Genomic DNA, 24,243 nt, shown 5'->3' with positions numbered 1-24,243 from the left:
CACTAAGCAAGCCTTTACCTCAGGGCCTTTTACATGCTTGCGGCCAAATCCCACACCTGTGTTCAAATGTCATCACCAGTGAGGCTTTCTTTAATTCACTCTGCTTGATAGTAACCTTTTTTCCTCATCCCTAGCTCCCCTCCCCCAGTCTGGAAGCTGACCTCCATTTTCTCCTTCCTTTTTCTACTTAGCACATACTATATATTTTACTTGTTTACCGTCTCTCTTCTCTCATCAGAGTGTAAACTTTGTCTATCTTCTTCACTCCTGATTCCCTGGGTCCTTGGACAGTCCTGGCGTATCAGTGCTCAGGAAACATGCTGAGTGAATAATCATCATATTCCAGTCTAATGCTCTTCATTTTTTCTTTGGAGAGTGAAATGAACAACCCTGCCCCCCTGCCCGGCCTTGTGTCACGTATTTGTCTTATCACTGCAGCTCTTACCTGGCCTGCTTTGTGTTCCTCGAAGCTCTCTCCTGCCATTGGGTTTGTACGTGTTCTACCTAGAGACCATTCTGCTTCCCGCCCTTACTCTCAGCTGCCTGGTCTCTCCTACTCTGCATTAGATGTCAGTTCCAGCATGACTGCTGCCTGCAAGGGAAACTTTCCAGTCAAATTTCTGTGTTCTTTTCCTTCCTGGCACTTATTTGAGTTTCCCTGTCCCACTAGCCTGGAAGTTCTGTGAGAGCCTGTGTTTATTTATCACTATATGTGCAGCAGTGCCTGGTGTATGTAGGCTCTCAATACATATTTGTTAAGTAGAAGAATGAGAGTTTTGTGGGCAGCTAAGTCACATAGAGAGGGAAGTGGAAGTGGCATTGGAAGGAAACGACATGTTTTTTTAATGTGTAAGGAAAGAAGCTGAAAACTATTTATGAATGTCTAAGGATTAAAAGTAATTTAAAATTTGCGGAGGATTACTTACTACAGTTGCATTTGGCTGGGTAGAAGGCAGGGAGAGGATGGCTAATTATTCATTATTGTGATTAAAGAACACAACTACGGCGAGGCATTAGTTGGCTCAGAGCTGTTCCCTTGCATACTCGCTTCATAGAGAATAAGGACGGTTGAGCAAATGAAATCGTGATTTTCAACTTTTGAATGCTGGTGGGGGAAATCTATAGTGCTCTATAAGTTGGGTGTTCAAGAAGGCCTGTTTGGGAATGAATGTCAGGCTTATATAATTGTGCTAGCATGATGGAGTTTGAATTGGGATGTATAGGGAAGAGGTTCTATTTCATAGACTGAAGTTTTGGTTTTTGAGGGTAGAACCTACTCAGTAGAGTCAGGGTAAATAGGAGAGTGTCTCAAAGAGCATTTATTTAGACAAGAATGCCTCTCTTATCACACTTTCAACTTTTAACATTTGCATCTTTTTCACCTCTATTTCATTCTTTTCTCTTAGCCTTTCCTATAAGTTTCCGAGCTAAAGATAGTTGTCAGTCCCATGCCTACAGTGTGCAAGGCACTGTGCCTAGTGGAGGTGTCCACCAGCAAGATGAACTTGCAGAAATTTTTGTTTGTAGAGGAATGATTTGGGGTAATGAGAAAGCAAAGATTACAGATAAAATTTGAGAACCAGTGATCTAATCCTTCCCTGCTGCCTTCAGACAGCACTAAGCATAAATCAAACAAGCTATCTAACAGATCTCTTTGAGAGGGTAGATTCCACAGCCTCTTGTTTGAGAATTTCTCCATCACTGTCATAATTTGGCTGTTTGTATCTGACCTGCACTCCAGCGGGTAGCATTTGCATCTCTACAATTTCTATACATGTTTTGCTTTCAATAGAATTGGATCTTAACTCTGCAACTGTGAACCCTGAAAATAGTTTATGTGAGACACAAATATTGGATTTAGGGAGAATATGGTTATTTGACTATGTTTAGATGTAATTTTTCAGCAGAATTTCTAAGCCCAACAAAATATGGTCCTTTAATTCATTCACTCAGTGAATATTATTCACTGAATATTATGTTCCTGCTATGCCCCATGTACCATTATATGGGAAATCAGGAATACTATTATTTTACATTTAGTTTAAAATTAGCAGTTTGATTACCACTTAAAGTTAACTGCTTTTGGATGGACAAGAAATTCCTCTTGAATTAATATTAAATTCTTAAGAACATATGAGCATTTACCGGAAATAAACTAGTTCTTTAGTTATCACGGGAAATGGAGGCCATCTGGCTACCACTGTTGCTATGAGAGACCTGTGTGGCACATCACTGTCATTTATAATAATATGTTCTACTTTCACCCCATGGTCTTATAGTAAAGTTCTCAAAATAATAAATCAGAGTCTACTGTTTTACACTAGATGGCCCTCTTTGGTAGCTCATGTCCCACGGCTGTGGTTTTTTCTTTAGAATCAAGAGTGAATAGAAGTTTAAGGAAGAGTGCCAATATGTTTCTTTGCTTATTTTAAACCAATAAACCTTTTTCTTATTAAAATTTAAGTTTACACTAATGAGGAAAGACTGCTGTGTTGAGATAATAGAAAACATACTGGATTCTCAAAATCGCAGTTGGCAATTTGTGATATTTTCGTCGGTCCTTGCCATTGCTTCAGGAACTCAGCAGTCTTTTTCTCAGCTTCACAGAGAGCCCTAACTACAGCTTTCCTCACTTTTTCTGCTAATTTCAAGTTAAATTTTATCTTTTTTGCGGGGTGTGGAGAGGTGTTAAAAAAAAAATTGTTAAGGACAGGTTAGCACTTAGTAAAATGGAGAGCTTTGAAGACTATTAGTGGACAGGTATCCAGAATCTTTTCATTGAAGACAAATCCAGAGGAATTCCTAGAGCCTTCTATAACCGTTTTCCCATAACCGAAGAGCAAGCATATCTTATAATGATGATGCCAGTGATAACAGCAGCTAACGTTTCTGTGTGTTTATTATGTGCCAGTCACTGTACTTAGATTGTTTACTCACTCACTTTAATTCTCATTACATCCCTGTGAAGTAGCTACTACTTCCTCCATGTAATGGATGTGGGAGCTGAGCCTCAGAGAGAGTTAGTAACTTATACGGGGTCACCTAGCCGGGAAGTGGTAGAGCCGTAGTTTGAACCCAGGCAGCTTGGCGCCAAACCTTTTGCTTTTTACCAGTGCCTCTAACTCAAGGCATTGTTTGTAAAACAATCTAATAACCATCTCATGCTCCGTTGGGTGCTTAGTGTTCATTTTCAAGGTTTCTACTAAGAAAAGTTTCTTCTTTGTAAAATAGTAATTTATAGCATCGACATCTGCAAGCTTTCCAACCTCATGTCTTACCCCATTCAAATCCATCCACCAAAATGTTCTTTCTGTAATCAGAAAGTTACCTTGCCACTGCTCCCATCTGACACCTTTTGGGACTCCTCTTCCCTTATAGGAAAGTACAGACTTCTTTTACATCACCTGCAAGACTCTCTCTGCCCAGAGGCTGGGCAGCCTCACCTGTATCAGCTCTTCCCCACCAGGCTCAGATTTCTCCTCCAGTTCCACCCAGGAATCACCTCACTGTGTCATGGCCCCTTGCTTTTTTTTTTTTTTTTTTGGCTGCATTGGGTCTTCGTTGCTGCACACGGGCTTTCTCTAGTTGCGGCGAGCGGGTGCTACTCTTCCTTGTGGTGCACCGTCTTCTCACCTCAGTGGCCTCTCTTGTTGCGGAGCTTGGGCTCTACGTGGGTGGGCTTCAGTAGTTGTGGCACGTGGGCCCAGTAGTTGTAGGCTCCAGAGCACAGGCTCAGTACTTGTGGCGCGCGGGCTTAGTTGCTCTGTGGCATGTGGCATCCTGCTGGACCAGGGCTCGAACCCGTGTCGCTTGCATTGGCAGGCGGATTCTTAACCACTGCACCACCAGGGAAGTCCTGGCCCCTTGCTTTAATAGAGCTGTTTCATCATCCTGGAAAACCCCTTCCTACTGTCTTAGTCTATTCAGGCTGCTATAGCAAAATAGCACAGACAGGATGGCTTAGGAACAGCAGAAATTTATTGCTCACAGTTCTGGAGATTGAGAGTCTGAGATCAGAGTGCCAGCATGGTCAGCTGAGGGCTCTCTTCTGGCTCTCATTGTACCTTCACAGGGTGGAAGGGGCAAGAGATCAATATGAGGCTTCTTTTTTTTAGCATTTAATAAATTTACTTATTTAATAAAGTTCCTCTTTCTCATGATAGCTTCTGATTTAGTTGTTTTTTTTTAACATCTTTATTGGAGCATAATTGCTTTACAATGGTGTGTTAGTTTCTGCTGTGTAATAAAGTGAATAAAATATACATATACATATATCCCCATATCTCTTCCCTCTAGCATCTCCCTCCCACCCTCCCTATCCCACCCCTCTAGGTGGTCACAAAGCACCAAGCTGATCTCCCTGTGCCTTGCGGCTGCTTCCCACTAGCTATCTGTTTTACATTTGGTAGTGTATATATCTCTCTCCCACTCTCTCACTTTGTCCCAGCTTACCCTTCCCCGTCCCCATGTCCTCAAGTCCATTCTCTACATCTGCGTCTTTACTCCTGTCCAGCCCCTAGGTTCTTCAGAACCTTTTCTTCTTAGATTCCATATATATGTGTTAGCATACGGTATTTGTTTTTCTTTCTGACTTGCTTCACTCTGTACGACAGTCTCTAGGTCCATCCACCTCACTGCAAATAACTCAATTTCGTTTCTTTTTATGGCTGAGTAATATTCCATTGTATATATGTGCCACATCGTCTTTATCCATTCATCCGACGATGGGCACTTAGGTTGTTTCCATGTCCTGGCTATTGTAAATAGTGCTGCAATGAACATTGTGGTACATGACATTTTTTGAATTATGGTTTTCTCAGGGTATATGCCCAGTAGTGGGATTGCTGGGTCATATGATGGTTCTATTTTTATTTTTTTAAGGAACCTCCATACTGTTCTCCATAGTGGCTGTATCAATTTACATTCCCACCAACAGTGCAGGAGGGTTCCCTTTTCTCCACACCCTCTCCAGCATTTACTGTTTGTAGATTTTTTTGATGATGGCCATTCTGACTGGTGTGAGGTGATACCTCACTGTAGTTTTGATTTGCATTTCTCTAATGATTAGTGATGTTGAGCATCCTTTTATGTGTTCGTTGGCAATCTGTATATCATCTTTGGAGAAATGTCTGTTTAGGTCTTCAACCCATTTTTGGATTGGGTTGTTTGTTTTTTTGATACTGAGCTGCATGAGCTGCTTGTAAATTTTGGAGATTAATCCTTTGTCAGTTGCTTCATTTGCAAATATTTTTTCCCATTCTGAGGGTTGTCTTTTCGTCTTGTTTATGTTTTCCTTTGCTGTGCAAAAGCTTTTAAGTTTCATTAGGTCCCAGTTGTTTATTTTTGGTTTTACTTCCATTTTTCTAGGAGATGGGTCAAAAAGGATCTTGCTGTGATTTATGTCATAGAGTGTTCTGCCTATGTTTTCCTCTAGGAGTTTTTTAATATCTGGCCTTACATTTAGATCTTTCATCCAGTTTGAGTTTATTTTGTGTATGGTGTTAGGGAGTGTTCTAATTTCATTCTCTTACATGTAGCTGTCCAGTTTTCCCAGCACCACTTATTGAAGAGGCTGTCTTTTCTCCATTGTATATTCTTGCCTCCTTTATCAAAGATAAGGTGACCATCTGTGCATGGGATTATCTCTGGGCTTTCTGTCCTGTTCCATTGATCTGTATTTCTGTTTTTGAGCCAGTACCATACTGTCTTGATTCCTGTAGCTTTGTAATATAGTCTGAAGTCAGGGAGCCTGATTCCTCCAACTCCATTTTTCTTTCTCAAGATTGCTTTGACTGTTCAGGGTCTTTTGTGTTTCCATACAAATTGTGAAATTTTTTGTTCTAGTTCTGTGAAAAATGCCATTGGTAGTTTGATAGGGATTGCATTGAATCTGTAGATTGCTTTGGGCCGTGTAGTCATTTTCACAGTGTTGATTCTTCCAATCCAAGAACATAGTATATCTCTCCATCTGTTTGTAACATTTTTAATTTCTTTCATCATTGTCTTATAGTTTTCTGCATACAGGTTGTCTCCTTCCTTAGGTAGGTTTATTCCCAGATATTTTATTCTTTTTGTTGCTGTTTTCCTCTAAGAGTTTTATAGTGTCTGGCCTTACATTTAGGTCTTTAATCCATTTTGAGTTTATTTTTGTGTATGGTGTTAGGGAGTGTTCTAATTTCATTCTCTTACATGTAGCTGTCCAGTTTTCCCAGCACCACTTATTGAAGAGGCTGTCTTTTCTCCATTGTATATTCTTGCCTCCTTTATCAAAGATAAGGTGACCATCTGTGCATGGGATTATCTCTGGGCTTTCTGTCCTGTTCCATTGATCTGTATTTCTGTTTTTGAGCCAGTACCATACTGTCTTGATTCCTGTAGCTTTGTAATATAGTCTGAAGTCAGGGAGCCTGATTCCTCCAACTCCATTTTTCTTTCTCAAGATTGCTTTGACTATTCAGGGTCTTTTGTGTTTCCATACAAATTGTGAAATTTTTTGTTCTAGTTCTGTGAAAAATGCCATTGGTAGTTTGATAGGGATTGCATTGAATCTGTAGATTGCTTTGGGCCGTGTAGTCATTTTCACAGTGTTGATTCTTCCAATCCAAGAACATAGTATATCTCTCCATCTGTTTGTAACATTTTTAATTTCTTTCATCATTGTCTTATAGTTTTCTGCATACAGGTCTTTTGTCTCCTTAGGTAGGTTTATTCCTAGGTATTTTATTCTTTTTGTTGTAGTGGTAAATGGGAGTGTTTCCTTAATTTCTCTTTCAAACTTTTCATCATTAGTGTATAGGAATGCAAGAGATTTCTGTGCATTAATTTTGTATCCTGCTACTTTACCAAATTCATTGATTAGCTCTAGTAGTTTTCTGGTAGCATCTTTAGGATTCTCTAAGTATAGTATCATGTCATCTTCAAACAGTGACAGTTTTACTTCTTCTTTTCCGATTTGGGTTCTTTTTTTTCTTTTTCTTCTCTCATTGCTGTGGCTAAAACTTTCAAAACTATGTTGAATAATAGTGGTGAGAATGGACAACCTTGTCTTGTTCCTTATCTTAGAGGAAATGGTTTCAGTTTTTCACCATTGAGACTGATGTTGGCTGTGGGTTTGTCATATATGGCCTTTATTATGTTGAGGTAAGTTCCCTCTTTGCCTACTTTCTGCAGGGTTTTTACCATAAATGGGTGTTGAATTTTGTCAAAAGCTTTTTCTGCATCTATTGAGATGATCATATGGTTTTTATCCTTCAGTTTGTTAATATGGTGTATCACGTTGATTGATTTGCGTATGTTGAAGAATCCTTGCATTCCTGGGATAAACCCCACTTAATCATGGTGCATGATCCCTTAATGTGCTGTTGGATTCTGTTTGCTAGTATTTTGTTGAGGATGTTTGCATCCGTGTTCATCAGTGATACTGGCCTGTAGTTTTCTTTCTTTGTGACATTTTTGTCTGGTTTGGTATCAGGGTGATGGTGGCCTTGTAGAATGAGTTTGGGAGGGTTCCTCCCTCTGCTATATTTTGGAAGAGTTTGAGAAGGATAGGTGTTAGCTCTTCTCTAAATATTTGATAGAATTCGCCTGTGAAGCCATCTGGTCCTGGACTTTTGTTTGTTGGAAGACTTTTAATCACAGTTTCAATTTCAGTGCATGTGATTGGCCTGTTCATATTTTCTATTTCTTCCTGGTTCAGTCTCGGGAGGTTGTGCTTTCCTAAGAATTTGTCCATTTCTTCCAGGTTGTCCATTTTATTGCCATACAGTTGCTTGTAGTAATCTCTCATGATCCTTTGTATTTCTGCAGTGTCAGGTGTTACTTCTCCTTTTCCGTTTCTAATTCTATTGATTTGAGTCTTCTCCCTTTTATTCTTGATGAGTGTGGCTAATGGTTGATCAATTTAGTTTATCTTCTCAAAGAACCAGCTTTTATTTTTATTGATCTTTGCTTTTGTTTCCTTCATTTCTTCTTCATTTATTTCTGATCTGATCTTTATGATTTCTTTCTTTCTGCTAACTTTGGGGTTTTTTGTTCTTCTTTCTCTAATTGCTTTAGGTGTAAGGTTAGGTTGTTTATTTGAGATGCTTCTTGAGGTAGGATTGTATTGCTATAAACTTCCGTCTTAGAACTGCTTTTGCTGCATCCCATAGGTTTTGGATCATCGTGTTTTCATTGTCATTTGTTTCTAGGTATTTTTTGATTTCTTCTTTGATTTCTTCGGTTATCTCTTGATTATTTAGTAGTATATTGTTTAGCCTCCATGTGCTTGTATTTTCTACAGATTTTTTCCTGTAATTGATATCTAGTCTCATAACGTTGTGGTCGGAAAAGATACTTGATACGATTTCAATTTTTTTAGATTACCAAGGCTTGATTTGCGACCCAAGATATGATCTATCCTGGAGGATGTTAACACCGGTACGCAGGCCTCTCACTGTTGTGGCCTCCCCCATTGCGGAGCACAGGCTCCGGACGCGCAGGCTCAGCGGCCATGGCTCACGGGCCCAGCCGCTCCACAGCATGTGGGATCTTCCCGGACCGGGGCACGAACCTGCGTCCCCTGCATTGGCAGGCGGACTCTCAACCACTGCGCCACCAGGGAAGCCCGGTCCATCTTGTTTAATGTATCATTTAAAACTTGTGTTTCCTTATTTATCTTCATTTTGGATGATCTGTCCATTGGTGAAAGTGGGGTGTGAAAGTCCCCTACTATGAATGTGTTACTGTCGATTTCCCCTTTTATGGATGTTAGTATTTGCCTTACGTATTGAGGTGCTCCTATGTTGGGTGCATAAATATTTACAATTGTTATATCTTCTTCTTGGATCAATCCCTTGATCATTATGTAGTGTCCTTCTTTGTCTCTTGTAATACTCTTTATTTTAAAGACTATTTTGTCTGATATGAGAATTGCTACTCCAGCTTTCTTTTGATTTCCATTTACATGGAATATCTTTTTCCATCCCCTCACTTTCAGTCTGTATGTGTCCCTAGGTCTGAAGTAAGTCTCTTGTAGACAGCATATATACGGGTCTTGTTTTTGTATCCATTCAGCCAGTCTTTTGGTTGGAGCATTTAATCCACTTACATTTAAGGTAGTTATTGATATGTATGTTCCTATTACCATTTTCTTTATTGTTTTAGGTTTGTTATTGTAGGTTCTTTCCTTCTCTTATGTTTCCTGCCTAGAGAAGTTCCTTTAGCATTTGTTGTAAAGCTGGTTTGGTGGTGCTGAATTCTCTTAGCCTTTGCTTGTCTGTAAAGGTTTTAATTCCTCAGTCGAATCTGAAAGAGGTCCTTGCTGGGTAGAGTAATCTTGGTTGTAGGTTTTTTCCCTTTCATGACTTTAAATATATGCTGCCAGTCCCTTCTGGCTTGCAGAGTTTCTGCTGAAAGATCAGCTGTTAACCTTATGGGGATTCCCTTGTTTGTTATTTGTTGCTTCTCCCTGCTGCTTTTAGTATTTTTTTCTGTGTATTTAATTTTTGATAGTTTGATTAATATGTGTCTTGGTATGTTTCTCCTTGAATTTATCCTGAATGGGGACTCTCTGCACTTTCTGGCCTTTATTGACTATTTCCTTTCCCATGTTAGGGATTTTCAACTATAATCTCTTCAAATATTTTCTCAGACCCTTTCTTTTTCCCTTCTTCTGGGACCCCTATAATTCTAATGTTGGTGTGTTTAATGTTGTCCCAGAGGTCTCTGAGACTGTCCTCAATTCTTTTCATTCTTTTTTTTTTGTTCTGCTCTGTGGTAGTTATTTCCGCTCTTTTATCTCCCACGTCCCTTATCCGTTCTTCTGCCTCAGTTATTCCTCTATTGATTCCTTCTAGAGAATTTTTAATTTATTTATTGTGTTGTTCATCATTGTTTGTTTGCTCTTTAGTTCTTCTAGGTCCTTGTTAAACGTTTCTTGTATTTTCTCCATGCTATTTCCACAATTTTGGATCATCTTTACTGTCATTACTCTGAATCTTTTTCAGGTAGACTGCCTATTTCCTCTTCATTTGTTAGGTCTGGTGGGTTTTTATCTTGCTCCTTCATCTGCTGTGTGTTTCTCTGTCTTCTCATTTTGCTTAACTTACCGTGTTTGGGTTCTCCTTTTCGCAGGCTGCAGGTTCATAGTTCCTGTTGTTTTTGGTGTCTGCCCCCAGTGGGTTAGGTTGGTTCAGTGGGTTGTGTAGGCTTCCTGGTGGCGGGGACTGGTTCCTGTGTTCTGGTGGGTGAGCCTGGATCTTGTCTTTCTGGTGGGCAGGACCATGTCAGGTGGTATGTTTTGGGATATCTGTGAACTTATTATGATTTTAGGCAGCCTCTCCTCTAATGAGTGCGGTTGTGTTCCTGTCTTGCTAGTTGTTTGGCATAAGGTGTCCAGCACTGTAGCTTGCTGCTTGTTGAGTGGAGCTGGGTCTTAGAGTTGAGATGGAAATCTCTTGGAGAGCTTTCGCTGTTTGATATTATGTGGGCCCCAGAGGTCTCTCGTGGACCAATGTCCTGAACTCGACTCTCCCACCTCAGAGACTCAGGCCTGACACCCAGTTGGAGCACCAACACCCTGTCAGCCACTGGCTCAGAAGAAAAGAGAGAAAGAAAAAGGAAGAAAGAAAGAAAAATAAATAAATAAATAAAATAAAGTTACTGAAAAATATTAAAAATAAAAAAGGGAAAAATTAATTTTAAAAAGAAAGGAAGAAGAGAGCAACCAAACCAAAAAACAAATCCACCATTGATGACCACTAAAAACTATACTAAAAAACGAAGAAACAAAAAAAAGCCAAAAATGGACAGAGAAAACCCTAGGACAAATAGTAAAAGCAAAGCTATACAGACAAAAATCACACAAAGAAGCATACACATACACACTCACAGAAAGAGGAAAAGGAAAAAATATATATATATTAAAAAAAAAGGAAGAAAGCAACCAAATCAATAAACAAATCTACCAGTGATAGTAAGCTCTAAATACTAAACTAAAATAAACATGAAACCAGAAACCAATTACGTGCAGAAAGCCAACCCCAAGCCTACAGTTGCTCCCAAAGTCCACTGCCTCAATTTTGGGAGGATTTGTTGTCTGTTCATGTATTCCACAGATGCTGGTACATCAAGTTGATTGTGGAGATTTAATCTCCTGCTCCTGAGGCTGCAGGGAGAGATTTCCCTTTCTCTTCTTTGTTCGCACAGCTCCTGAGGTTCAGCTTTGGATTTGGCCCCGCCTCTGCGTGTAGGTCTCCTGAGGTCGTCTGTTCTTCGCTCAGACAGGACGGTGTTAAAGGAGCCGCTGATTCGGGGGCTCTGGCTCACTCAGGCCGGGGGGGAGGGAGGGGTACAGTGTGCGGGGCGAGCCTGCGGCGGCAGAGGTAGGTGTGACGTTGTACCAGCCTGAGGTGTGCCGTGTGTTTTCCCGGGGAAGTTGTCCCTGGATCACGGGACCCTGGCTGTTGTGGGCTGCACAGGCTCCCAGGAGGGGAGGTGTGGATAGTGACCTGTGCTTGCAGTCAGGCTTCTTGGTGCAGCCTTAGTGTTTCCTGCTTGTCTCTGGTGTCTGTGCTGATAGGGGCCTCTTTTATAAAGGCACTACTCCCATTCATGAGGGCTCCACTCTCATGACCTAATCACCTTTCAGGGGCCCCCTCATCCTTTAGGGATTAGGATTTCAACATATGAATTTTGCAGTGACACAAACACTCAGACCATTGCACCCATTCTTCTCCCACTGGCAGATTCATTCTTTTCAGTTCTGACTCTACATTCATCAGAATCCACCTACATAAAATTTTTAAAAACGTACTTGTCCAGAAATTCTAATCCCTTGGTTCTTGGAAGAGGCCTGAGCGCCAGTGTGACCCAGCTAACTAATGATTCTGTTATAACAGCCAGGTAGGGCAACAAGCCTCTGAAATGTTTTTACTCAGGAGGCCTTTTTGAAGAGCTGGGTTGGAGAAGAGTAGCTGCGTGTGCTGTGGCCTCTGCTGTCACTGCAGCTGTCACAGTGCATTGCACTGGCCACTTTGTGTATGGCTTCCTTCAGAGATTAGCAGCTCTCGGAGGGCAGCCACGGGATGTTGATCAGCTCAGCATCTTCAGCCAACAGCCCAGGGTCTGGTATAGCATCAGCCTCCACAGCTGTTGCACTGAACTGCCATAACTTTAGGTGGTTTTTTGCCTTGTGAGCCCCTCTTGATCTCACTCATTGGCAAACAGCATGATTTATTCTGAAACAGGGTTCAGCAAAGGCCAAGGATGGAGGCTGTCATTTAAAGAACTGCCATTCAGACTTTGTTGTTTAAGAGCAAGGTCTTACCTCTTTTCAACTCATCTTCTAAATTTAAACTGACTCTAAAAATATGGATGATTTATATCTTCCTTCTCCCCCACTGACTTTTGGTTCAGGCTCCAAGTTTTGGCAAGAACTGAAAGATCTCACTTTCTGCTGGCCACCCTGCTGGTGCTTTAAGACCCATCGGGGCATATGTTAAATAAAATTGGTAGTGTTTCTGTTTACATCCTCACTGCTTTCCTCCTTCCCTGTCAGACAGCATTACTGCTTAGCACCGAATGAGGAGCCCTTGAGGCTGGAAGGCGGCAGCTGGGGCCCAATAACCAGTGACGTATTTTGGTTTGTGTGAGCTCATATGTACATCAGGCATGCCGTGATTCTAAGGCATGAAATCTCCATACATGCAGCCCAAGTTAGAGCTTTCTCCTCTCACCAAAAGCATGTACTGAGAGAAAAGCTAGTTCACGCAGCATAGCCATATTCTCAAAATAGCCCTTCTGTTCCCCCATGGCCTGTACTTTGTGAACCTCCCCCTCCCCCATTATAAATCCAGACTGAAAAAGATGTCTCCCTTCCAGCTTCCAGCTCAGTTATTCTGTAATTACAAGATATTAGACTGGTGGGCTCCCTAATGGTTGCATTTTTGTTTTGTTTTGTTATTTTTGGCTGCGCCGCATGGCTTGCCGCATCTTAGTTCCCCGACCAGGGATTGAACCTGGGCCACAGCTGTGAAAGTGCTGAGTCTTAACACTGGACCACCAGGGAATTCCCTGGTTGTGTCTTCTTTTTAATGTTATATGCTAGGCCTTTTTAATTTTGAGCTTCTCTGTGGATATTTTAATGAAAACACTGTATTGAAGAAAAGCTTGAGTTTGGGGGCAGTCAGGGGAGGAAAGAAGCAGAGACAGGCAAAGAATAATAGTCTGACTCAACAGCAAGCATGGCATGTGAAGATCAAGTTGTATTTCTGCTTCATGAATCATTGTCAGACAAATTAAGAACATATTGTTTCTTATTTATCTATTGTCAAGGATGCAGTCTCAGGCATTGAGGATAAATCTTGATTTTCATAAGCTCAGTTGACACTGTGGAGCCACAGAGCATAAAACTTGCATCTAATAAACAGAGTTCGATTTGGAACGGCAGGGGATATAATACCAGCATAACTTGTAGCTGCTTCCTGTTCCTTGGCCCTGGTGTCAGGGTTATTCCTTAACAGGAAGGAATTGTACTAGACCAAGAGTTTGTTTTATCTGTTGTAAGAAAAAGTTCTAGTTTTAGGTACTTGATTCCCCCAAATCTTAGAGATTGGGGATAATTACTTTCAGCTTTTCTTTGGTGAGTTCTCATCTTTGTATCTACCCACTTTCTACAGCCTCCCTCCCCACTTTCCTTTAGTGAGTGATCAGTGACTGTTAAATTCCTAAGCCATGCTTGTTTTATGGGCACGTCTACAATAGACTGCTTGTACAATTTTCATGCACTGTTTAATGTTACTACTTGGATGGTCCTTAGAGGACTGCTAGCTGACTGAAATTCCTAGTAGAAATTTTTGTTTGGAATTCCTGAAGTTGAAATACGGAAATTATATTTTAATTTGATTAAAAATAAAGGGTCTCAATATATACACTAACAAAAGTAAGGTAGATAGCTAGTGGGAAGCAGCCGCATGGCACAGGGATATCGGCTCAGTGCTTTGTGACCGCCTGGAGGGGTGGGATAGGGAGGGTGGGAGGGAGGGAGACGCAAGAGGGAAGAGCTATGGGAACATATGTATAACTGATTCACTTTGTTATAAAGCAGAAACTAACACACCATTGTAAAGCAATTATACCCCAATAAAGATGTTAAAAAAATAAATAAAAAAGGGTCTCAGCTTGAAAAACTATGAGTCAGGATATATAGTATATATCATCTTTATATATATATTTATATATATATATATATATATAAATCTGATATATATATATATATATATACAATATAAATCTTTAAAGAACGAAAGTAAAATGTAAATAAATAATTTCAATATTTTAGATAATACTAAAGCGTCACTTCCCCAAATCCTATGATATCAGAATTAGCATCAGTGCCATAAAATGTGAAGCTTATTTTTGACTTTTTAAAAAATGCTCCTTTAAAACTAACGTACGGTGACAGAAAGTAGGTCAAGCCTGCCTGGTGATAGATGGATTGGATTGATTGATCGCCAAGGGGCCAGGGAACTTGTTTGGGGTAACAGAAATGTAGAAGCTTGTCAAAACTCATTTAACTATAATTAAAATAGGTGCATTTTATTGTATGCAAATTATACTTCAATAAGTTGATTTTTTTTTAAGTTTTAATGCTCCTTGGTTTAGTAACATTAAACTTAATGGAATCTTTGACCTTTAGTATAGTATAGCATCTCCCCCAACACTGCTCACTGCTACTAAACAACTAAATGAACTATTTAAATGTCAGTCAGGTAAAATCCAAGAACAGAGTAAGTTATTAAGGAGAAACTAGAAGCATGTGGAATTTGTCACTGTTGCCTGGGGGTGGTGGTTGAGAACTTAAGCCATTGCTTGCCTAGGTGTCCCTGTGGTCTAGGCTGGGTGGGCCCAACACAGGAGCAAGAGAGAGACCAAAAGTGAAATGGTTTCTAAATGTACCTCAATTCCTTTTGGCCAGCTGTTGCGAAGCTCTTTGGTGAATAACAGAACTCAAGCCAAGGTAGCAGAGGAATTGGGCATGCAGGAATATGCCATCACCAACGACAAGACCAAGAGGCCTGTGGCCCTTAGGACCAAGACCTTGGCCGACCTTTTGGAATGTGAGTCCTAGGGAATAAAACTTTTCTCTTAACCTGCAGGTTCAAGTTTAAATCAGTGGGCCAAATTTATGCTGCTTCTCATTATTATTATGTTCTGATTAAAGAAACCTCTTCTCTATTTTAATTTTTATTTATGCTTCTCTCCAAAGCTTGTTTGAAGGAGAATAATTTGGAATTAAGACTTGTGAATAATGAGCAGTGGAGGCTAACACAACATTGTAAAGCAGCCATACTCCAATAAAAATTTTTTAAAAAAAGACTTGTGGATAATGAATTTATGTTCAGTCTGTGTTCACTAATGCTCCCCACTCCTCACCCTACGCCCCTCCATCCTAATGCTCAGCCATCACATCTCTTTGTGTGAAACAGTAACAGAATGTGAAGATTGGAAATAGTGAATCATAGCTGTTTTTGCCACCCAGCAGCGTTTAGATAGAGGCCTAGAAGAAAGAAGATAATTTATTCCCTAAATACTAAAACAGTTATCTATTGTGAATGAACTGAAAGCTCTATGGACAATGTTGTCATCTTTTGCAGTTTCTGATATGGTCTCGTAGCATTATAAATAATCCTATTATAGCTAACTAAAGGATTATACACACAATTTTATTGTTTCTGATACTACTGTAAAATAAGTGGGCCATTCACTGGGCCTTGGAACCTTTTTTTTTTTTTTAATGTTTTGGTATTTTTGGCAATTGGAATTATATACAGATATTTAAGTCTACCATGCAAGATCAGCTGATTTACAAAGTGCAAAGGCAGTCTGACTAAGGAGCTTAAAAGAACTTCTTTTTCAATTAAAGAAAAGTAACAAGATTAGAATTAGAAAAAAAATTGTCATCATCAGTCTCACTGGCTTTTTTTAGCTCAACGAAAGCTATTTTTATTCCTTCTTCTAAAAACTCGCCGTTTGTTTGTGTGGTGAAGATACCTTTTAATGAAGCTGTCTTTGGGGTCACCATTTTTTAATGCAAATTTGGTTATATCGTTTTATTGTCATTAAGCCCAGTATTAATTTTTTCTCTGTTTCGGCAGATTGAATCTATAAATTGTCCCATATCTGTTGATGAAAGGTAACACAAACCCTTGTAAATGGGTGATCTCCTCAAGATTGGTGTTAAGAATAGCGGCCCTGAGGATGTGCTCGTTCTGGCATCATATCTGATCTTCAAGTTTTATTTTGATTTATTTGATGTTAACATGGTTGTGTTCCCAGATGTCATTCTTTCCCTGCTATACAGCATCACTTTGTGTATCGTTTTAACTAATTATTCATTGATCCCTTAGTCAAACGTAATTTGGTCTTTGTGGTTTTGCATCTTAATCACACATCTCTATTGCTGCTTCTAACATTAGTGATAAAGAGTAGTTCTTGCTTGAAGAAAGATGAAACGGCAATGCTAAAAAATAAAGAGGGCTTGGAAGTTAACGTTTCTTAAAAGTCTAGGACTCGTACTCTTTCTAGTAAATGGCAATGCATTGTGGCTTACTTTTACGTATTCTCTTTTTCAGCATTTATTGCAGCTCTGTACATTGATAAGGATTTGGAATATGTTCATACTTTCATGAATGTTTGTTTCTTTCCACGATTAAAAGTAAGCTCCTATAAAATTTAAATTGGTTGTATGCTCTGTGCTTGGTGATTCTAGAACCCTTTATTAAATACTTTTTGGGGACTTGTTGCAGGAGTTCATTTTGAATCAGGATTGGAATGACCCCAAATCCCAGCTTCAGCAGTGTTGCTTGACACTTAGGACAGAAGGAAAAGAGCCAGACATTCCTCTGTACAAGTGAGTACCTGCTGCCCACAGGCTGTTGGATCCGGGAAGCTTAGAGTAATGCTCCATGTGCCTGGAGGAAAAACTAATCACTGTGGGGTAATGGCCACATGAGTCCTGCATGGAGACGTCTTGACTCTGACTGGGCCCAACACTCAAACTCTTTGGGCCTCTCAGTCTTTGAGCTCTAAGTAAGTGGGTCACATTCGATTATCTGTGCTTTCTCCCATCTCTAAAATGCTTTGGGAACTGCTCCCTGGGAGAAAGACATGCTCAGATAATATTTCTGATCAAGATCAGAAAAATTTAGGTTAAATTGTTTTATGTACATTCTTATAGTTGTCTTCTTATTTCTTATAACCCCTGCTGCCTACACATCTAGATTAGATGGTGTGTGCTTGTTTGTTTGTAGCAGTACTTGTGTGTCTCTCTCCACTCTCTTTGAAGCCCTGCTGGCCTCTGTCCCGATTGCCTGATAGGCAATCACTGTAAAAAGCAGGGCAGTTCTTCACCGCTGCTATGTTATTCAAATATTTGGAACTTTTCTTTTCAGAATGTGTACTAAAAGCTGCCGTGTACATTTGAATATCTTTAGTGACAGATCTTTATCCTTTGAGTAGTAGCCAAAAGTCATTCAAAGGAAACGCAGGTCACTAAACACGTAACACCAGTTTTGATGAAAACAAGAGGTTTGACTCTGAAGTAGAGTGATTACCATGAGACACTCAGAGGGTGGTCTCAGAAGGTGGTCTTAGGAGGTGGTTTCAAAGAGGAATTATAAAAGGGGGGGATTATCAAAATAAGTGGGTTGCCTCCCAAGGTATGATCTGGATATGTGTGTTTAAGGATGTTTAAGTATCTAGTTTTAGTACTGGGTTACCCCCGTCTCTGTACACACATGGGTGCAAGTACACACATCTGTGTGAGTGTTTCGTATGGAATAAAAGCCCCTTCCTGTGGACTTTCTCAGACTTCACAGTACTCAAGGGAAAACACCAGAGTGGCAGCCGGGAATTTAAATCCTTTTTTATGTTTTTGTTTAATAGTCACAACACGTTATAGGCTTTTTCACTAAAAGAAAAACTGAGGCCAAGAGAAGGTTGAGTCACCCCACAGCAGGCTGCTATAAATTGTCCCAAGAAGCTGTCACTGCTAAACAGTGATTCCTTTACTTATTGGGAAGAAACCCAAATGTTTAGAAATAGCACTTTAACATGTGTCTAATAAGCATAATGAACATCCAAACTGTATGACATGAAAGGTTCAAAGTATTTCCTCACCAAAGTGATAATTAAAGTTCAATAAATAAAATGAGGATGATAAACTTCTCATAGCGCCAGCATGATTACTATAATAAGCACTACCTTTAAGAAGCCATCCGTGTACTTTCATCCTAGTGAGTATATACACACAAAGGAAATGACTGCTCCCTTCTCATATATCCCCCAAATGAAAGTACGCTATGAGCTTGTTCTTTTTTATCAAGATGATGGGGTTGTTTTACATATTTTTTTCAAGATTACTGTGTTCATTCCATTATCTTTGTTGGCTGCGTTTAATTTCCCTTTTCCAGCAGCCGCATGGCACAGGGAAACCGGCTCGGTTCTTTGTGGCTGTCTGGAGGGGTGGGATAGGGAGGGTGGGAGGGAGGGAGACAAAGAGGGAAGAGATATGGGAACATATATATATGTATAACTGACTCACTCTGTTATAAAGCAGAAACTAACACACCATTGTAAAGCAATTATACCCCAATAAAGATGTAAAAAAAAAAAAAAAAAATTTCCCTTTTCCATGAAGTTATCAGTTTTACCACATTTGAAATCTGCACCTTGTCATTAAAATCCAGAGTACCTGGAGTTTTGTTTTTGGCAATTGTGTTGTGTACTCCACATCATAGCATACCTTTGAAATGATCTCTGATGTTTCAGAAATTAAATATATTTTCTGATCTTTTAGATAAGATACCAGACATTAGAAAGAATCCGTAAAGGATGTGAAGCCATTCAGCTCTGGCTTGAGGTGTATTACCCAAATATTTATGATTTTTCGCTGTGATTAGCACTGAAAAACAATGAACAGACTGAAATGGCTAACTTTTCACTGACAAAAGTTTGTTAATTTTATGATACTAGGAATAACACTTTGAAATTGTTAAAAAATACTTTACCCTTCGTTGTTTGCCTTTAGATACTGTTTATAATGCTTTGGGAAAAATATGTATATATAAAAATTCACTGTAGAATTTTTTAAATTTCCTACTTCAAAGCTCTCTATATTTGTCACGTTAGCAAATCAAAACCTTACTCCTTTAATTTTCCTGTTAATTTTACCTTCCTCTCTCTAAGCAATAAGTCACATGGTTTTTCTTGGAGTTATATATTAGCAATAACAGTTAAGTAACACTTTACATAATTAATGTTTTTCCTTTTCCTTCCAGGACTCTGCAGACAGTGGGGCCATCCCATGCTAGGACCTATACCGTGGCTGTCTACTTCAAGGGAGAAAGAATCGGCTGTGGGAAAGGCCCAAGGTATGAGAAGAAGATACTTTAAATTTCTTCACATGAACATCCTGTGTGTCTGGCAGGTGCCTACTTGGTATTTCCAAACTCTGCAGCCTGTCTTTTTAAACTCAAGAGTATAGAGCATTCGAGGATAATAGCAAAGTGAATCCCAAGGCTTAATGTCCCCACCAAGCTCAGCCCCAAACTTGAGAATTGGCCTTGAGCAGTGGGAATGCCATTGCCTAAAGGGCTTTGGCTACCTTGAGGAAAGCACATTACCTGGTGCACAGGTAAGGTCTGTCCAGTTTAAGTTACCCAACACTGCTGCAAGCATTTCATAAAACATGTCATGCATGACACAGCCATTAGACACTTGATCTCTTACTACTACTCACTTGAGCTTTGTAGAAAATGCTCACATCTTCAGGTAAAAAGAAATTCGTATGTTATCACCTTTCTTTGAACCTTCCAATTTATATCTTAAACTGAGAAATGATTTGAAGTCTGTCTACACGTGTATTTTTTTACTCTTTGCCTCTTAAACTTTACACTGAAGATGTTCAAATTTAAGTAAGAAATACTTCAGACCTAATATAGATGGAAGGCATTTTATTTCAGTGTTAAAGGTGTGGAATGAATAACTTAACAGGCTTTGTGCAAATAAATGACATTTCTGCATACCCTTGTGTGTATGCCTATCTGTGCAATTCAGTATGTGACAGTAGAAGTAATCAGATAAAATTTTATGAACCAAACATGAAAGAAAATCAGCCTGAATAATTTGGGGCCATGCTTTGTGTTTTTGAAAAAAATATCTTAAAATGTACCTTGTCTTTATTTTATTTAATAGTATTCAGCAAGCAGAAATGGGAGCTGCAATGGATGCACTTGAAAAATGTAAGCCTATCTCTTTTTCTATAATTGTATGTTCATAATGTAATGAGTATTTTATGGAAAGAAAATGGGGAAGTAGAAAAATGGTAAGTACTGATAAAATGTGATCTTTTCTTCATAATTATTCTCCAGACAGTGTAGTAGAATGTAAGATCTGTATAAAATGGGCTTATAATTTTAAAAAAAAAGTATTCCCAAATGCTTTTTGATTTTCATTTTCCTATTTTGTATAGAGTCCCACTCTCAGCACAGGTAACCCATGTGAGTGACTTAGTATATTTCATCCTACATATTTCTCTATACTTCTAAAATCTTAAACCTGTGATGGTTTTTTTCTTTTTAGTTTTTGGCCATTGTTTTATTAAGACAGGATATTTACGTACTTCTCTGCATCTTTCTTTTCTTGCTAAATAATACATCACGGGCAGCCCTGCAGGTCATAGTGGCTCCAATTCATTCTTTCTTAAGGGCTGCATAGTATTTCATGCTGTATTTTATTCAGCTTTTAAAATTTTTGGTGGACACTGTTTCTGTCTTTTTATCATTGTTGATAATAAAAGTCTCTGTATTGCTGCTTTTAGTTCCAAGGGTTGGATTCCCAAGAGTGGGATGGCTGGGTTGAAGAAACTTCAATTATATAATTGACCCTATAGGGAACTACAGAGTCTTTTGTAAATTGAAGGCTTAAGTGCAAGGAAGTTTTCTTCTGAGGTATATCGTGCCACTCAGCAGAACCTGTGGGTAAAACCTGACAGGGCAGTTCCCTCATGCTTCAAATGCCAGCTCAGTGTGGGCGAGAGCAAAGTGCGGGAAGCTAAAGGTAAAGAGGCTCCAGATGCTCAGCCTGGGAGAGATTCCAGGAAAGGCAGGAGGGCCGGGAGCCAAGTGGTAATTGGCGGATGATAGCTTGTGGGTGGGGGCAGGGGGAGGAGTCCTGGGGGCAGAAGCTGGTGTTACCAGGGTCCCATGTCCATGGAATCTTCACTGAGAGTGTTGTTGACTCTGTTGTGGAGCTTTTTTATATGTGTATAATCACATATTGAAATAAAAATGAGACTCCATTTTCCAGCTATAGGATTGTTAAAGATGATCTTTTGAGTTTTTGGTTTGTTTGCTTTCAACCATAAAACATACTGGAGAGATGGCTGATTCTGAGACTGGCCTCCACATGCATACTGGTAGAAGGGAATTGTTTAAACTGCTGGAAAACAGTTTGGCTGTCTGTATCAGGTCCTTAAAGAGGTTCATACCCTTTGATCTAGAGATTTCATTTCTAGGAGTCAAACCTAGGAAAATAATTGGAGCTATGTGCTGAAGTTCACCTACCACGATAAATGTGACAGCTTGGTTTGTAATAGCCAAAAAAATCAACCAGTCAAACTGCATGTTTGAAAGTAGGGAAATGTTTAAATAAATTATCCCAGAGATTGACAAACATTTTCTATAAAGGACCAGATAGTAAGTACTCTGTCACAATTATGCACCTCTGCCACTGTAGCCCGTAGGCTGGGGTAGTATGCAGATGGCTGGTGTCCGTGTTCCAATAAAATCTTATTTACCAAAACAGGTAGAGGGCTGTATTTGGCCTATGGGCAGTAGTTTACCAACCCAAGTGTACCCATCAAAATGTGCCTATAACTATACTCTCCCAATGTAAGGATGGCTGGGGGAATGATTTTAAGTGTTCATGTGTCTGCGTAATATATGTGCACATTTACATTGCGTGTGTGTGTGGAGTATAACTTTACTTCACAGGAAAAGGGCTTATTATAAGGATATATTCTAAAAGCTTATCTATGGCTAGATCTGAGTGGTGGAATTAAGTACTCTTAATACTTGAAACCTGTGTTTTATACAGTACATAAGGAATCAAATTAATATCGTTTAGAGAATAGGATTTCATTGCTGTTTTATTTCTAAAATATGCCATTATGGCTCCTCTTTTGTTTAAAGTCAATCACTGACTCTTAGGTCTTAGGTGATTCACCACCTGCCTTTCAGATCCTTTTCCTACCACCCTCCCTGTCCCTCCTCCCACCTGGGATGAAAAATGGGACACTGTGCTGAAAGGAAGGGGGGTTAGGAATATACTATATATTTATGTCCACGTTTATTATGCTTCAGCCTCAACAAAATCAAACTTTCCCCCAAACATGCCATGCTGATTCTTCCTATTTTCAAATATGAAGGAGTACCTCTTGTGTTTAACAGACCCGTACCCGGTTAGGGAGAATGGTGTCCTTCTCTGTTACCAGATAACTTGTGTTGCTCTCATTCGTGCATGCATCCCTTTGTGATATTTGTTGCTGAAGTGTATAAGTGTTTGTTGACTAAGTGTGTAAAATGACTTTTTCTTGTTCCATATTTGATTTCTCACTCCACTGCTACACTCAGTATATACCACAAATAACAAATGAATTGTAAAATGTTTACATCTTATTCAAGATTTCCACTGTGTCAACGCTCTTGAGCGGGGTCAAATATCAAACTAAATGTAGGTTAAACTGTGCTATTGAGTGACATGTTTCCTTTCACCAAATGAAAGTGCTGTACTTGAGTTGCTGTTGCCCATATAGCTTTTAGCTTCTCATGATAAACTTCACAAATTGAATTATCAGAAATAATGACTTAGGATGTGGCCTCCTTTTGTCCATCTGATCTTTATACTCTTTTGAGAAACTTTAATTGTTGGTAAATAATGGTGTGATAATATCGTTACTTGTTTGAAGCTTTTGGTTAAAGCTTTGTAAAAATATACAACTCCCTTTTGCTATAGCCTTTAATCTCTCCCTGAAAATCACTTGTTGCTAGGAGAACTGTGTTAAAACACCTAGCTGGAAACATTCTGAAGCCACATGTCTATGTTTTAACATACCTGTGTATTTCGGTGCCTTTTATGCTCGAGTTCACATCAGATACTGAAATCCAGAATCGACTGCTGATCCAGACTTCCACTGTGTTCCCGAATGATAAAAGAATAAGAGAAGAAAGCGAACAATTTTTTTTTCTCTTGCCTTACAAAATACAACTATATAGATTTCCTATGAATACATGTTTGTTCGTATGTGTGTATGTTTAGTTTGCATCATTCTGTGCACTGGTGGCTCTCCTTTATTAAGTATAAAATATATCTCCTCGTGTCAGATAACTTTCCCCAGATGGCCCATCAGAAGCGGTTCATTGAACGGAAATACAGACAAGAGTTAAAAGAAATGAGGTGGGAAAGAGAGCATCAAGAGAAAGAGCCAGATGAGACTGAAGACATAAAGAAATAAAGGAGAGGACGAAAGTGGTGGTGTATTTACTTGCTTAATAACTGTGACTGTTGCCGGTTGAGACCTAGCCTAGTTTTCCTGGAGACAGTTATGAATAAAGTGTGCCCACTGAAATAAAACACAGTCAAATCACTCTTGTTGTTTTTCTGATCTCATATTCAGTTTTTAGCTGGATAGTCTTTATTACAAAGTATTTGATTTCTCTCCTATTTAATGGAAAACTTCACTTGGGTAAATGTGCATATTCCCTATTATTTTGCTCTTTAAATAGTAAAATTTGAAATGTATATTCTATGTGGAATAGATGCTGATTTTTCTATCTTTCTGAGATTGTGACTCCAGACTTTTAGCTGACAGGCAAAAAATTCACTTTACCAGATTTTGGGGCTGTGCTCTATAAACATCTGTACTGTTTGAAATCTCTGGATTATTCACTCGATCTTTCAGCTTTCATCTGGGTGTTTGTCATGGTCTCAGCTGCAGGCATTGTGCTTACCCTCGCTAACTGGTGAATCCTGTGTAGAAGGTATCTCTGTAACACTTAACTGGCTAATGGTGGGGTGCAGTGGGGGAAGACTGATGCTTGAGTCACACATATTCCTTGAGTCACTAGAATAGGGGAGAAATCGTGATTCCAAGCCAGAGGACGCTTTAAGCCAGGTGCTGTTACCCTGGGGTCAGTGGACCCT

At 39.4% G+C, this 24,243-nt stretch overlaps 1 protein-coding gene and 1 non-coding gene across 3 annotated transcripts in view; one reads left to right on the top strand and one right to left on the bottom strand.

Annotated features, from left to right (window-relative positions):
• The window catches only part of DROSHA (drosha ribonuclease III), a 130,174-nt gene extending 106,242 nt beyond the window's left edge, over positions 1–23,932 (top strand). The window contains exons 30-35 of one of the 2 annotated variants that reach the window (XM_007451411.1): positions 14,957–15,098; positions 16,614–16,696; positions 16,788–16,891; positions 19,320–19,412; positions 20,236–20,282; positions 23,424–23,932. In XM_007451411.1, the coding sequence (XP_007451473.1) occupies positions 14,957–15,098; positions 16,614–16,696; positions 16,788–16,891; positions 19,320–19,412; positions 20,236–20,282; positions 23,424–23,554 (600 nt within the window). In that variant the 3' untranslated portion in view covers positions 23,555–23,932. The remainder of the gene's footprint in view (positions 1–14,956; positions 15,099–16,613; positions 16,697–16,787; positions 16,892–19,319; positions 19,413–20,235; positions 20,283–23,423) is intronic. The other variant, XM_007451412.1, reaches the window with a different exon arrangement.
• On the bottom strand, positions 12,978–13,048 carry TRNAE-UUC (transfer RNA glutamic acid (anticodon UUC)). The gene has a single exon. It is a non-coding gene; the product is annotated as a tRNA-Glu (tRNA).
• Positions 23,933–24,243: the final 311 nt, after the last annotated feature.

The sequence above is a fragment of the Lipotes vexillifer genome, unplaced genomic scaffold (assembly GCF_000442215.2).
Source record: "Lipotes vexillifer unplaced genomic scaffold, Lipotes_vexillifer_v1.1 scaffold896, whole genome shotgun sequence".
NCBI classification, from domain to species: Eukaryota; Metazoa; Chordata; class Mammalia; order Artiodactyla; family Lipotidae; genus Lipotes; species Lipotes vexillifer.
Note: the sequence above shows the minus strand (reverse complement) of the source record. Positions and strands in the feature narration are given on the sequence as shown.